General features: G+C 43.1%; 1 protein-coding gene across 9 annotated transcripts in view; it reads right to left on the bottom strand.

The window, feature by feature from the left end:
* STYXL1 (serine/threonine/tyrosine interacting like 1) overlaps positions 1–12,922 on the bottom strand; it is a 64,114-nt gene that overhangs the window by 9,730 nt on the left and 41,462 nt on the right. For all 9 annotated transcript variants that reach the window (XM_070043688.1, XM_030872041.2, XM_070043689.1 and 6 more), the window contains 2 exons: positions 9,784–9,929; positions 1,298–1,395 (listed from right to left, as the gene is read on the bottom strand). In XM_070043688.1, coding sequence (XP_069899789.1) covers positions 1,298–1,395; positions 9,784–9,929 — 244 coding nt within the window. The remainder of the gene's footprint in view (positions 1–1,297; positions 1,396–9,783; positions 9,930–12,922) is intronic.

Here is a 12,922-nt window from a genome sequence, read left to right as displayed (position 1 = left end):
AGGTAGGGATAAAAGGACTATACCCCAAGGGCACTTGGGTGCTGATAGAGGCAGTGTAGCCTGGATGTGAATCACAACCAGTAAGTACTGGCTGTTGGGCTTGGGCACCCTAACCCACAGTTTCCTCATCTGGAAAATGTGACAACAGTATACTACCTACCTGATAAGATTTCCCAGTGCCTGGCACACAAGTGTCAGCTAACCACACTCAATAATGCCCCTGGGGCTGTCAATCTCACCCAGTGAGGGGTGGGAAGGAAATCTAAGCTGGCATCTTAGGCTGGTTGGTAACCCCCAAGAACTGAAGATAAATATACCAAGTGCAAAATCACAGACTGTCAGAGCTGGAGGATGACTCAAATGATTAAGGCCAACTGCCTCATTGTATGGATAAGGAAACTGAGGCACAGAGAAGTTAAGGTTTGGCTCAGAGCCACCCAGTGAGGTAGAGCTGGAGAGGGGGCTTCTTTGGGCCACAGGGCTCTGCCACCCCATGATGGGACCAAGGGCAAGTCTCAGTCTCAGCTCCTAGGCAAGTGATAGTTACAACCTCCCAGAAAAATAAAGGATGTCTGGGCCAAAATGCCATTCTCAGGCTGGGGACTGTGTTGGTGCTGAGCAGGCCGTCCTGGGGTGGGCCTCTAACCAGACACAACCTTGCTCTCTCCAGGGATCTTGCTCTCCTTAGGATGACTGAAAACTCCACCCTCAGGGAGGCAAGCGGCTGGTGGGCACTGCTGTGTGTGGTAGGAGAACAGAAGGGGCACTGGGCCCACACACTGGGGACCATGGAATTTAGAGATGGAAGGGCTCTGGAGTCTTCCTTCTACCCCACCATACTGACCAGAGAGGAGGGTCGGGACAGAGTGAGATTCACCTGCAGGTCACCGGAGCCTAGCCTGGAGCAGGCCTTCATGAACATATGCACCCAGGATGGGCCAGCACCCTCATTTCACAACAGGCACAGTGATGCTGAGACTGGAGCTTGGCCAGGCATGAAAGGACATAGCGATCCAGCCAGGGCCAGAACACAGGGCACTCAATCCACAGTCTGGGGCTCTCATTTGGCCCCACTGCTCCCAAGGTAAACGCATGGCTGCCCATATTTCCAAGGACCCCCCGGGGGCAGGCTTGTCCCAGGGCTTGGCCACACCTGGCTGGGCATGTGCTGGGCCCTGCCCTTTTCCTCCTGAGTGCTGGGAGTGGCAGTCAGCAATAGGCGTGTGGATGAGGTACCACAGCCCCTCTGCTCCCTGGGCACAGACCAGTTGTTGCCTGGTTAAAGAATGCTCCTTACCAATGAAGTGACAGAGGTGGCGTAAAAAGGGTGTAATGTTGGCTTCCAGGGAATCTTCTATCTGGATGTGCAGAAGCTTGTCGGCGTCACCTGCAAAACTAAATGGAAGAAAAGCACAGGTAATCAGGCAAACTCACACAGAGCCCTACTGTGGCATCCTTCACCCACAGCAATGGGATCATAGGGGAAGGAGGCTGAACTAGCATCAGGGAGATGTGGGCAAATAAATGAACCCCTCTCAAAAAAAACAGCACCTACCTCATAGGGGTGTTGTGTAGATTAAGTCAATCTATGTAGAGCATTCAGCAATCTGCTTGACACACGGTAGTGCCCAATAAATGTGACATTATTATTATTAAACAAACCTGATGCTTTCCTAGAATACAGCAAAGAAAGTGAGGGTGGAAAGGAATATGTAATGAATCTGCTATGTTAAATGGAGGAAGCAAGGTGAGAAGGATGGAGAGTGGTGGGCCTGCTATTTTAGATAGGATGGTCATGGAAGGCTTTACTGAGGAGGTAACACTTGGGCAGAGGTTTAAAGGAGGTGACAGAACAAGCCAGGCAGTTATATGAGGAAAGAGTGTTCCAGGTAGAGAATACAAGTGCAAAGACCCTGAGGGCAGTATGTTTCATATGTTTGAGAAACAATAGGGAGATCAGAGTGGCTAGAGCTTTACGATCAAGGTGGAAAGAGGAGGGAGATGAGGTACGTGGCATGTTTAATGAGAAGATGCCCACAAGGAGCTTGGCACAATGCCTAGTGTGCAGTGCGCACTTGGTAAATGTTATTTATGAAGACTGTGGCCTACTGGTGACATTCATTCACTGTGGTATGCAGAAAGTTGCAGCAGATTCAGAAATGAAAATATCCTGGTTTAGTTTCTGCATGAGCACTTGCTGTGACAAATACAAGCGCAATTCACCCTGCATTCATTCATTCGTCCATCCATCCTTCCCTTCCCCCTCATCCCTCTCTCCCTCCACACCTGACCACCCATCCACCATCCATTCACCCATCTATCCCCAACCATTCATTCTTTCCTCAGATACTCACTCAATGCCTACTGTGTGCCAGACCTTGAGCTGGACCCTAGTGGACACAAGATGAATCAAATAGGGCCCCTCCCAGCTTCAAGGAGCTCCCAGTCTGATGGGGGAGGCAGACGCATAAACAAATGGCCCCAATCCAACCGGCTAGGTTTTAGGATAAAGACCTGCACGTGCTCCTGAAGAGGAAGGCCAGGGAAAAGTCGAGGGAGCTGGGGAAAGCCTTACAATGGAGGAGACATCTGGGTGGAGAAGACTGAAGGACACAAGGTTAATATATACAAACCAACTGGATTTCTATATACTAGCAACAATCAGAAATTTAAATTTTATTTGAGTTTTCTTGGCTATGCCGCGCAGTTTGCGGGATCTTAGTTCCCCGACCAGGGATTGAATCCAGGCCCCAGGAGTGAAAGCGCAGAGTCCTAACCACCAGCGAATTCCCAAGAAATTTATAATTTAAATATACCATTTATAATCACATCAAAAGTATCAAATACTTAGGAAGAAATCTGATACAAGATGTGCAAGAACTGTACACTGAAAACTATAAAACATTGCTGAAAGAAACCAAAGAGCAAAGTAAACGAAAGATAGACCATGTTAATGAATCGGGAGATTCAGCATTTTTAAGATGTCAATTCTTCACAAATTGCCCTATGGAATCCATTCAGTCCCAGTCCAAATTCCAACAAGCTTCTGTATAGAAACTGACAAGTTGATTCTAAAATTTATATGGAAATTCAAAGGAAACAACTTTGAAAAAGAACAACAAAATTAGAGGACTAACACTACCTGACTTCAAGATTTATTATAAAGCTACAGTAATCAAGTGTGGAACTGATAATAAGGTCCTACTGTATAGCACAGGGAACTATATTGAATATCCTGTGATAAACCATAACAGAAAAGAATATGAAAAAGAATATATATCTATAACTGAGTCACTTTGCTATACAGCAGAAATTAACACAACATTGTAAATCAACTATACTTTTTTTTTAAGTAATTAATTTATTTTATTTATTTATTTTGGCCGTGTTGGGTCTTCATTGCTGCACGCAGGCTTTCTCTAGTTGCGGCAAGCGGGGGCTACTCTTCATTGCAGTGTGCGGGCTTCTCATTGCGGTGGCTTCTCTTGCTGCAGAGCACGGGCTCTAGGAGCATGGGCTTCGGTAGTTGCAGCATGTGGGCTCAGTAGTTGTGGCTCACAGGCTCTAGAGCACAGGCTCAGTAGTTGTGGCGCACAGGCTTAGTTGCTCCGCGGCATGTGGGATCTTCCCGGACCAGGGAAAGAAACCGTGTTCCCTGCACTGGCAGGCGGATTCTCAACCACTGCACCACCAGGGAAGCCCCAATCAACTATACTTTAATAAAATTTTTTTTAAAAGAGAAAAACAAGTGTGGGAAACTGGTATAAAGAAAAACATAGATCAATGAAAAAGAACAAAGAATCCAGATATAATCCCGTACACGTATGGTCAACTGATTTTCAACAAAGGTATCAAAGCAATTCAGCAGGAAAAGGATCACCTTTTCAACAGTGATGACTTCCACATACAAAACAATGAACTTTGTTCCATATCAGGCACCATATACAAAAACGGATTTCAAAATGTATCACAGGGGGGCTTCCCTGGTGGTGCAGTGGTTGAGAGTACGCCTGCTGATGCAGGGGACGCGGGTTCGTGCCCCGGTCCGGGAAGATCCCACATGCCGCGGAGCGGCTGGGCCCGTGAGCCATGGCTGCTGAGCCTGCGCGTCCGGAGCCTGTGCTCCACAATAGGAGAGGCCACAACAGTGAGAGGCCTGCGTACCGCAAAAAAAAAAAAAAAAAAAAAAAAAACCACAAAATGTATCACAGGGGACTTCCCTGGTGGTCCAGTGGGTAAGACTCTGTGCTCCCATTGCAGGGGGCACAGGTTCGATCCCTGGTGGGGGAACTAGATCCTGTATGCATGCCACAACGAAGAAGTCCACATGCCACAACTAAGACCTGAAGCAATAAATAAATATATTTTTTTAAATGTATCATAAAACGTGAAGGTTAAAACTACAAAACTTTTAGAAGAAAATATAGGAGAAAATCTTTGCATAATTCAAGTGTCCGTATATGCATGGGTCTGTGTTTGGACTCCATTTTGCTCCATTGGTTTATTTTTCTATCCTGCACCAATATCACAATGCCTTACTTGCTGTGGTTCTTTTTAAGTCTTCGTAACTGGTCAAGTCAATTTTCCCATTTGTTGTTATTCACTATTCAGCTATTTTTGCCCTTTGTATTTCCATATAAAATTTAAAATTACTGTATCAATTTTCACAAATCCATTGGAATTTTATTGGCATTCCATTGAATCTATAGATCAATTGGGCAAGAATCAACATCTTTACAAAATTGATTCTTCTAATCCACAACTACGGTACATCCTCTGTTTATTCAGGTGATCTTTACTAACATCCTCTAGCTATTTAGATAATCTTTAGTAATTCACAGTAATGCTGTATACTTTTCTGTGTAGAGATCTTGCACATCTTTCAATAGGTATAATCCTAGATATTTAATATTTTTGTCCTATTATAAATTGTATGCTTTTAAAATTTCAGCAAACTTATTTAAGTCCAATAATTTATCTGCAGGTTGTTTTGGCTTTTCTCTGTATACAATTAGACTGTGTATAATGACAGGTTTTGTTCCCTTTTGATTCCTATTTTATTTCCTTTACTTGTCATATTTCACCAACTAGAACCTCCAGTACAATGTTAAATAGAAGTGGTGATAGTTGCATCTTTGTCTTGTTCCCAGGCTCAGAAGGAAAACTTTCAACATTTCATCATTGTGATGTTTGCTATAGAGATTTTTGTAGAATTTTATTTTTAGATCAAAGAAGTTCCCTTCTATTCTCAGTTTGCGAAGATTTTTTTTTTTTTTTTTTTTGCGGTACGCAGGCCTCTCACTGTTGTGGCTTCTCCCATTGCAGAGCACAGGCTCCGGACACGCAGGCTCAGCGGCCATGGCTCACAGGTCCAGCCGCTCTGCGGCATGTGGGATCTTCCCGGACCGGGGCACGAACCCGTGTCCCCCGCATCGGCAGGCAGGCTCTCAACCACTGCGCCACCAGGGAAGCCCTAGAATCCCCTTTTACAGATGGTTATTTGTGCTTTCTCTCTTTTTGGCCAAGGGTTTATCAAATTTATTATTTTTGTAAAACTATTTTGACTTTCTAGATCCTATTTTATTGTTTCTAGTTCATTTTATCTGCTTTTATTATTCCTTCCTTCCTTATTTGAGTTTAGTTTGCTGTTTCTTTGGTAATTTCTTGAGATAAATGCGTAACTAGTTGATTTTTAGCCTTTCTCCTTTTTAATAGATGCATTTAAAGCTATAAATTTCCCTCACAGCTTAGCTACACTCCACAAGTTCTTATATATTCTATTTTCATTATCATATAGTTGAAACTATTTCATAATTTCCATTGTGAGTTCTTTTTTGATCCATGAGCTGTTGTAAAATTAATTTCTAAGCTTCTAGGAATTTCCTAGTTATATTTGCAAATTATTGTTTTCTACATTAACTCCACAGTGGTTGAAAGCCAACTCTATATGATTTGCATCTCCTGAAATTGGTTGAATCTTGTTTTAGGAACTATCATATTGTCAGTTTTTATAAATCTATTTCTTTTTAAGTAAGCATTGGTAGCTTGAGTCTTCTGAGGAAACTGTTAATTTTTCAAATGTATTGACATAAAGTTGCTCATAATCTTCCAAATTATTCTATTTTTAATTAAAAATTTTATTGAGATCAGTGTAGATGATCATTTATAGTTTTTATCAAATTTGGAAAATTCTGGCCATTGTTTCTTCAATGTTTCCTGTCTCCCCATTCTCCTTTCCTTTGGAGATTCTAATTACACATGTTAGGCCACCTGAAGCTGTCTCAGTCTCACTGAAGTTCTACTCTAGTTTCTTTTTTAAAGTCTTTTTCTTCTCTATGTTTCATTTTGTATACTTCTATTGCTGTGTCTCCAAATTCAGCGATCTTTTCTTCCACAGTGTCTAATCTTTTAATTCTATCCAGTATATTTTTCATCTCAGACTGTACTTTTCATCCCTAATATAGGGCAAAGTTTTTCCTCACTACTGAAGCAGTAGTCTTCTAAGTACTCTGTTTGATGCACTGTATATTGTGAGTTTTGTTTAATCTGACTGGAAACACAAACTACTCCTGGCCCCACATAATCTCTGGGGATTGTACCACCTGTTGATTTCTGTTGGTTTTTCTCCCTGCCTTGAGTAGTTTTTCACATGCATGTGCTTATTAGTACTTAGCTGAAGACACAGGAGGACTCTCTGCAGATGTCCAGAGTCTTTCTTTGTACTCGGCTCTCTATTCTCCATGCAGGTCTCCTGCAAATTCTAGCCAACTCAACAGCTCTGAGTCCTCAACTCTGTACCCTCAACTCAGAAAGAATAATAGGATCTGTGTTGTGACCTGCAAACAATCTCCAAGCAATAAGCTGGTTCGATTGTGGAGCTCACCATTTTTTTTCCTCTCAGGAATCATTGTCCTGTGCTGTCTGTTGGCCATTGTCTGAAAAACCCTTGTTTTAGATGCTTTGTCTGAGTATTTTTAGTTGTTTAAGGTGGGGTTGTAAATCTGGTGCCATTTACTCTATCATGGCCAGAAATGGAAATTCTTCTCACTTACATTCTTTTTCTTAAATTTATTTTTGGCTGCACTGGGGCTTCATTGCTGCACGTGGGTTTTCTCTAGTTGCAGTGAGCGGGGGCTACTCTTCATTGCAGTGTGTGGGCTTCTCACTGCAGTGGTTTCTCTTGTTGCGGAGCACAGGCCCTAGGCACATGGGCTTCAGTAGTTGTGGCACGCGGACTCAGTAGTTGTGGCACGTAGACTCAGTAGTTGTGGCTCACGGGCTGTAGAGCACAGGCTCAGTAGTTGTGGTGCACAGGCTTAGTTGCTCCATGGCATGTGGGATCTTCCTGGACCAGAGCTCAAACCTGTGTCCCCTGAATAGGCAGGCAGATTCTTAACCACTGCGCCACCAGGGAAGTCCTCTCACTTACATTATTGAAGGATATATTCTCTGGGTACAAAATTGTGGGTTGGCAGTTATTTTCTTTCAGTGCTTTAAGGTTCTATTATTTATTGCTGGATAACAAAATGTCCTAACACTCAGTGGCTTAAAACAATAAAAAATTATTATCTATCAATTTCTATGGATCAGGAATCTGGGAGCAGCTTATTTGGGTACCATTGGCTTAAAATCTCTCATAAAATTATAGACAAGCTGTTGTCATCTGGTCTCATCTGAAGACTCAATTAGAAGCTAATTCACATGACTATTGGCAGGATTCAGTTTCTCACAGGCTTTTTGACTGAGGGCCTCAGTTCATTGCTAGCTGTTGGCTGAAGACTGTCAGGTCCTTGCCATGTGGACCTCTCCATAGGACAGCTCACCACATGGTAGCTGACTTCCTTCAGAATGAGTGAGCAAGAGAGAATGAGCAATACTGATGCCACAGTCTTTCTGTGACCCAATATCAGAAGTGACAGCCCATCACTTTTGCTTTATTCTATCCATTAGCACACATCAGTAAATCTAGCCCACATTCAATGCTGTGAATGGTAGGAGGTGGGGAATCACCAGAAACGTTACCGACTACAAAGACGCATTCCATATTTCCTTCTAGTTGCAGTGATTTCTGTTGATGAGTCAGCTGTTAGTCTAATTATTGCTCCTTGGAAAGTAATGTCTTACTTCTCTGCTTCTTTTATTTTTGTGTGTGTGTGTGGTATGCAGGCCTCTCACTGTTGTGGCCTCTCCTGTTGTGGAGCACAGGCTCCAGACACACAGGCTCAGCGGCCATGGCTCACGGGCCCAGCCACTCCGCGGAATGTGGGATCCTCCCGGACCGGGGCACGAACCCGTGTCCCCTGCATTGGCAGGCGGACTCTCAACCACTGCGCCACCAGGGAAGCCCTATTTTTATTTTTTTAATTAATTATTTTTTTGGCTGCGTTGGGTCTTCATTGCTGCATGCGGGCTTTTCTCTGGTTGCGGCGAGCGGGGTCTACTCTTCGTTGCGGTGTATGGGCTTCTGATTGCGCGGGCTTCTCATTGCGGGGGCTTCTCTTGTTGTGGAGCATGGGCTCTAGGCACGTGGGCTTCAGTAGCTGTGACACACGGGCTCAGTAGCTGTCACTCGTGGGCTCTAGAGCGCAGGCTCAGTAGTTGTGGCGCATGGGCTTAGTTGCTCCGCAGCATGTGGGATCTTCCCAGGCCAGGGCTCAAACCTGTGTCCCCTGCATTGGTAGACGGATTCTTAACCACTGTGCCACCAGGAAAGCCCTCTGCTTCTTTTAATATGTTCTCTCTTTCTTTGGTTTTCAGCAGTTTCACTAAGTACCTATACGCAATTTTCTTTAGATTTATTGATTTTTATATAGTTTTTTTTTACCAGATGCCTTACTGAATTCTTGTGTTATTTATATAAATTCTCTCTGAGCTGAATTTTATTGCTTTGATCAGGAGCTAGAAGAGGTAGGTTGTACAGTGCGGGGGCCTTGGTGATCATGAGTGGACACAGCTGGGAAGACACAGGCTGACAAGCAAGGCTGTGCAGAACTTTCCTGCTCTTTGAACAATGATGAGTGAGGGTGTGTGTGTGTATCTGTATGTTCCTAGCACCAAGGAAAATCTGACATAAAGGTTGCTGTATCAAATGTTTCTGTCCTCTCAAAATTCATATTTTGAAACCTAATCCCCAAAGTGATGGTATTTGGAGGTGGGGCTTTGGGGAGGTAATTAGGTCATGAGGATAGAAATTGAAACCCCTAGGAGCAGGATTAGTGCCTTTATAAAAGGGACCCTAGAGAGCTTTGCCCCTTCTACCACGTGAGGATGCCATCTATGAACCAGAAAGCAGGCCTTCATCTGACGCTGAATCTGCCAGTGCCTTAATCTTGGACTTCCCAGCGCCTTAATCTTGGACTTCCCAGCCTCCACACCATGAGAAATTCCGTTGTTCATAAGCCACCAGTCTACAGTATCCTGTTACAGCAGCCCAGATGGACCAAGAGAGGGGTCACTTCTCAGAGGGCCTGAGATAGGAGAAGCAGGGTAAACCAGGGTATTTTCCATCAGAATGTTAAGTACCAAGAAAGTATTATTTTGGTAAGATTTAAGTATGGGGTATGGGGCAAGTGTGGGGTCTCAGTCAGGGGCAGAGGATGCCATGGCCATGCCAGGCAATGAAGTGCAGGCCAGGAATAGATGAAAATAAATGCAGACCCTACTCCAGTGTATGCTGATTTCTAAAAGCCCTTTCAATTCTGTCAATGCATGCCACTAGGAATCTTATATAAATAAATTATACTAATATAAAAAAAACAAAAAAACAATGGTTTTTCTACTTACAACGGCCCTGTCTCCATGGAGACGTTGACATGTGCTTTGATTTTCAAATCCTTCTGAATTTTAGGGTCGCAGGCTTGCCTGAAATTTCCCAGGTAGATCCTGCCTGGCATTATCTCAACAGGGTACGGTTGGAAGGCATCCAGTTCCTGAGGTGGAGAAGGAGAAAGGCTGCTATGATAACAATCCCCAGAGAAGAAGTTATTTTTGTTTCATCTCTTGAAATGTGGCTCAGCAAACAAGCTTAGAAAGACAAACTGGGACAGTGAATGAGACTAACCCAATGTTTATTGTGGCACTATTTATAATAGCCAAAACATGGAAGCAACCTAAATGTCCATTGACAGAGGAATGGATAAAGAAGATGTGGTACATATAACACATGGAATATTACTCAGCCATAACACATGGAATATTACTCAGCCATAAAAAAGAATGAAATAATGCCCTTTGCAGCAACATGGATGGACATAGAGATTATCATACTAAGTGAAGTAAGTCAGACAGAGAAAGACAAATATCATATGATATCACTTATATGTGGAATCTAAAAAGGTGATACAAATGAACTTATTTACAAAATGGAAACAGACTCACAGACATAGAAAACAAACTTCTGGTTACCAAAGGGGAAAGGTAGAGGGGGGAAGGATAAATTAGGAGGTTGGGATTAACATATACACACTACTATATATAAAACAGATAATCAACAAGGACCTACTGAATAGCACAGAGAACTCTGCTCAGTATTCTGTAATAACCTATATGGGAAAACAATTTGAAAAAGAATGGATATATGTATATGAATAACTGAACCACTTTGCTGTACACCTGAGACTAACACAGCACTGTAAATCAGCTATATCCCAATATAAAATAAAAATTAAATTAAAAAAATTAAAAACAGGGACTTCCCTGGTGGTCCAGTGGTAAAGAATCCACCTTCCAATGCAGGGGACACGGGTTCAATCCCTGGTCAGGGAACTAAGATCCCACGTGCCGCGGGGCAACTAAGCCCAAGCACCACAACTACAGAGCCCACACGCCCTGGAGCCTGCATGCCACAACTAGAGAGAAGCCCGCGCGCTGCAACAAACAGCCCACGCCCCAATGAAAGACCTCTCATGCCTCAACAAAGATCCCACGTGCCGCAACTAAGACCCGACACAGCCCAAAATAAATAAGTAAATTAATTAATAATAAATAAAGCTTTTTAAAAAAAATTAAAAACAAAACTACCCTTTGATCCAGCAATCCCACTTTTGGTATATATCTGAAGGAAATGAAATCACCATCTTGAAGACATATCTGCACACGCCCCCCCGCCCCAGGATCATTTGAGCATTATTCACAAAGACATAGAAATGACCTAAGTGTCCATCAATGGATGAATGGATAAAGAAAATATGGCATATATACACAATGGAATATTGTTCAGCCATAAAGAAGAAGGAAATCCTGTCATTTGTGACAACATGAATGGATCTTGGGGCCATTGTGCTAAGAGAATAAGTCAGAAAAAAACAAATATTGCATGATTTCACTCATATGTAGAATCTAAAAAAGTGAAAGTCGGGACTTCCATGGCAGTCCAGTGGTTAAGACTCCACACTCTCAATTCAGGGGGCACAGGTTCTATCCCTGGTCAGGGAACTAAGATCCCACATGCCACACAGCGTGGCCAAAAATCATAATAAAATAATAAAATAAAATAAAAATTAAAAAGCGAAACTCATGGAAACAGAGTAGAGTGGTTGTTGCCAGGGGCTGTGGGGGTGAGGGAAATGGGGAGATGTTGGTCACGGTTATAAACTTCCAGATATAAGGCAAATAAGTTCTGGGGATCTAACGTACAGCATGGTGACTACGGTTAACAACACAGGGCTTCCCTGGTGGCGCAGTGGTTAAGAATCCGCCTGCCAACGCAAGGGACACAGGTTCGAGCCCTGGTCCGGGAAGATCCCATACGCTGCGGAGCAACTAACTCCTTGTACCACAACTGCTGAGCCTGCGCTCTAGAGCCCACAAACCACAACTACGGAAGCCCACGCGCCTAGAGCCCGTGCTCTGCAACATGAGAAGCCACTGCGATGAGAAGCCCGCGCACTGCAATGAAGAATAGCCCCCACTCGCCGCAACTAGAGAAAGCCCACGCACAGCAACGAAGACCCAATGCAGCCACAAATAAATTTGTTTATTTTTTAAAAATACAGTATTATGTACTTGAAAGTTGCTAAGAAAGTACATCTTAAATGTTCTCATCTCACACACACACAAAAAATGGTAATTACCTGAGGTGACGGATGTGTTACTCTTATGGTAATCATTCTGCATATATGTGTATCAAGTCATCTTGTTGTAAACCTTAAATTTACACAATGTTATATGTCAATTATATATCAAAGCCAGAGGGAAAATTACAAAATTTGATTGTTTCCAAGGAAAGATTATTAGAGCACCAATCAGGTGTTTAGAAACAATTATCATCAAATAATAAGACTCATCTTACAAACAAGTTGGAAAACAGCCAGAAAAGCATGCCAGTCGAAGACTGTTCTCCAAGCATGCCTCCAGGAGACTGAGAACGAATGGGAATTCCCCTAACGGTTTCTTGGGTGGCCTATTACGGCTCAGATGTCCGTAATAAAACAGTGGCTACATATTTGTTGTTGTCATGGATTGAAAACTTACCTGTTACGTTTAGTAAAATAAAACCTAGGCATAACCCCAAAAGAAAAAAAAAAAGAAATCCACTAACATTGTATGAACTGATGTTTCTAATATGATCTGTTTAGAGACCCCTTTGTTCCCATCAGTTTTCCATGGAAAATGCTAACCTATATAATTTCAAAGGTCAAACCAGCTCTAAAATGCCTCTGGCTCCAAGTCTGACTCAGAAATAACATCTTAAGTACCTCAAGCTATTTTGCTGTCCACTTGAGCCTTTCAGAGCCTTCTGGCTTCAGCACATCTCGCCTCACCGTGAACCTACCACAAGCCCGCATTCCTCCCAAACTGTTAGCCTCAAAAGCCTTTATCAATGAGCAGACACCACGCTGAGCCAACCCTCAAGTTTGTGAGACACACGGCCCTTCTACATGCAGGCAGGCCCACTACTTGCGGATGTGACCCAAAGCACTCC

Source organism: Globicephala melas, chromosome 15, assembly GCF_963455315.2.
Source record: "Globicephala melas chromosome 15, mGloMel1.2, whole genome shotgun sequence".
Classification (NCBI taxonomy): domain Eukaryota; kingdom Metazoa; phylum Chordata; class Mammalia; order Artiodactyla; family Delphinidae; genus Globicephala; species Globicephala melas.
Note: the sequence above shows the minus strand (reverse complement) of the source record. Positions and strands in the feature narration are given on the sequence as shown.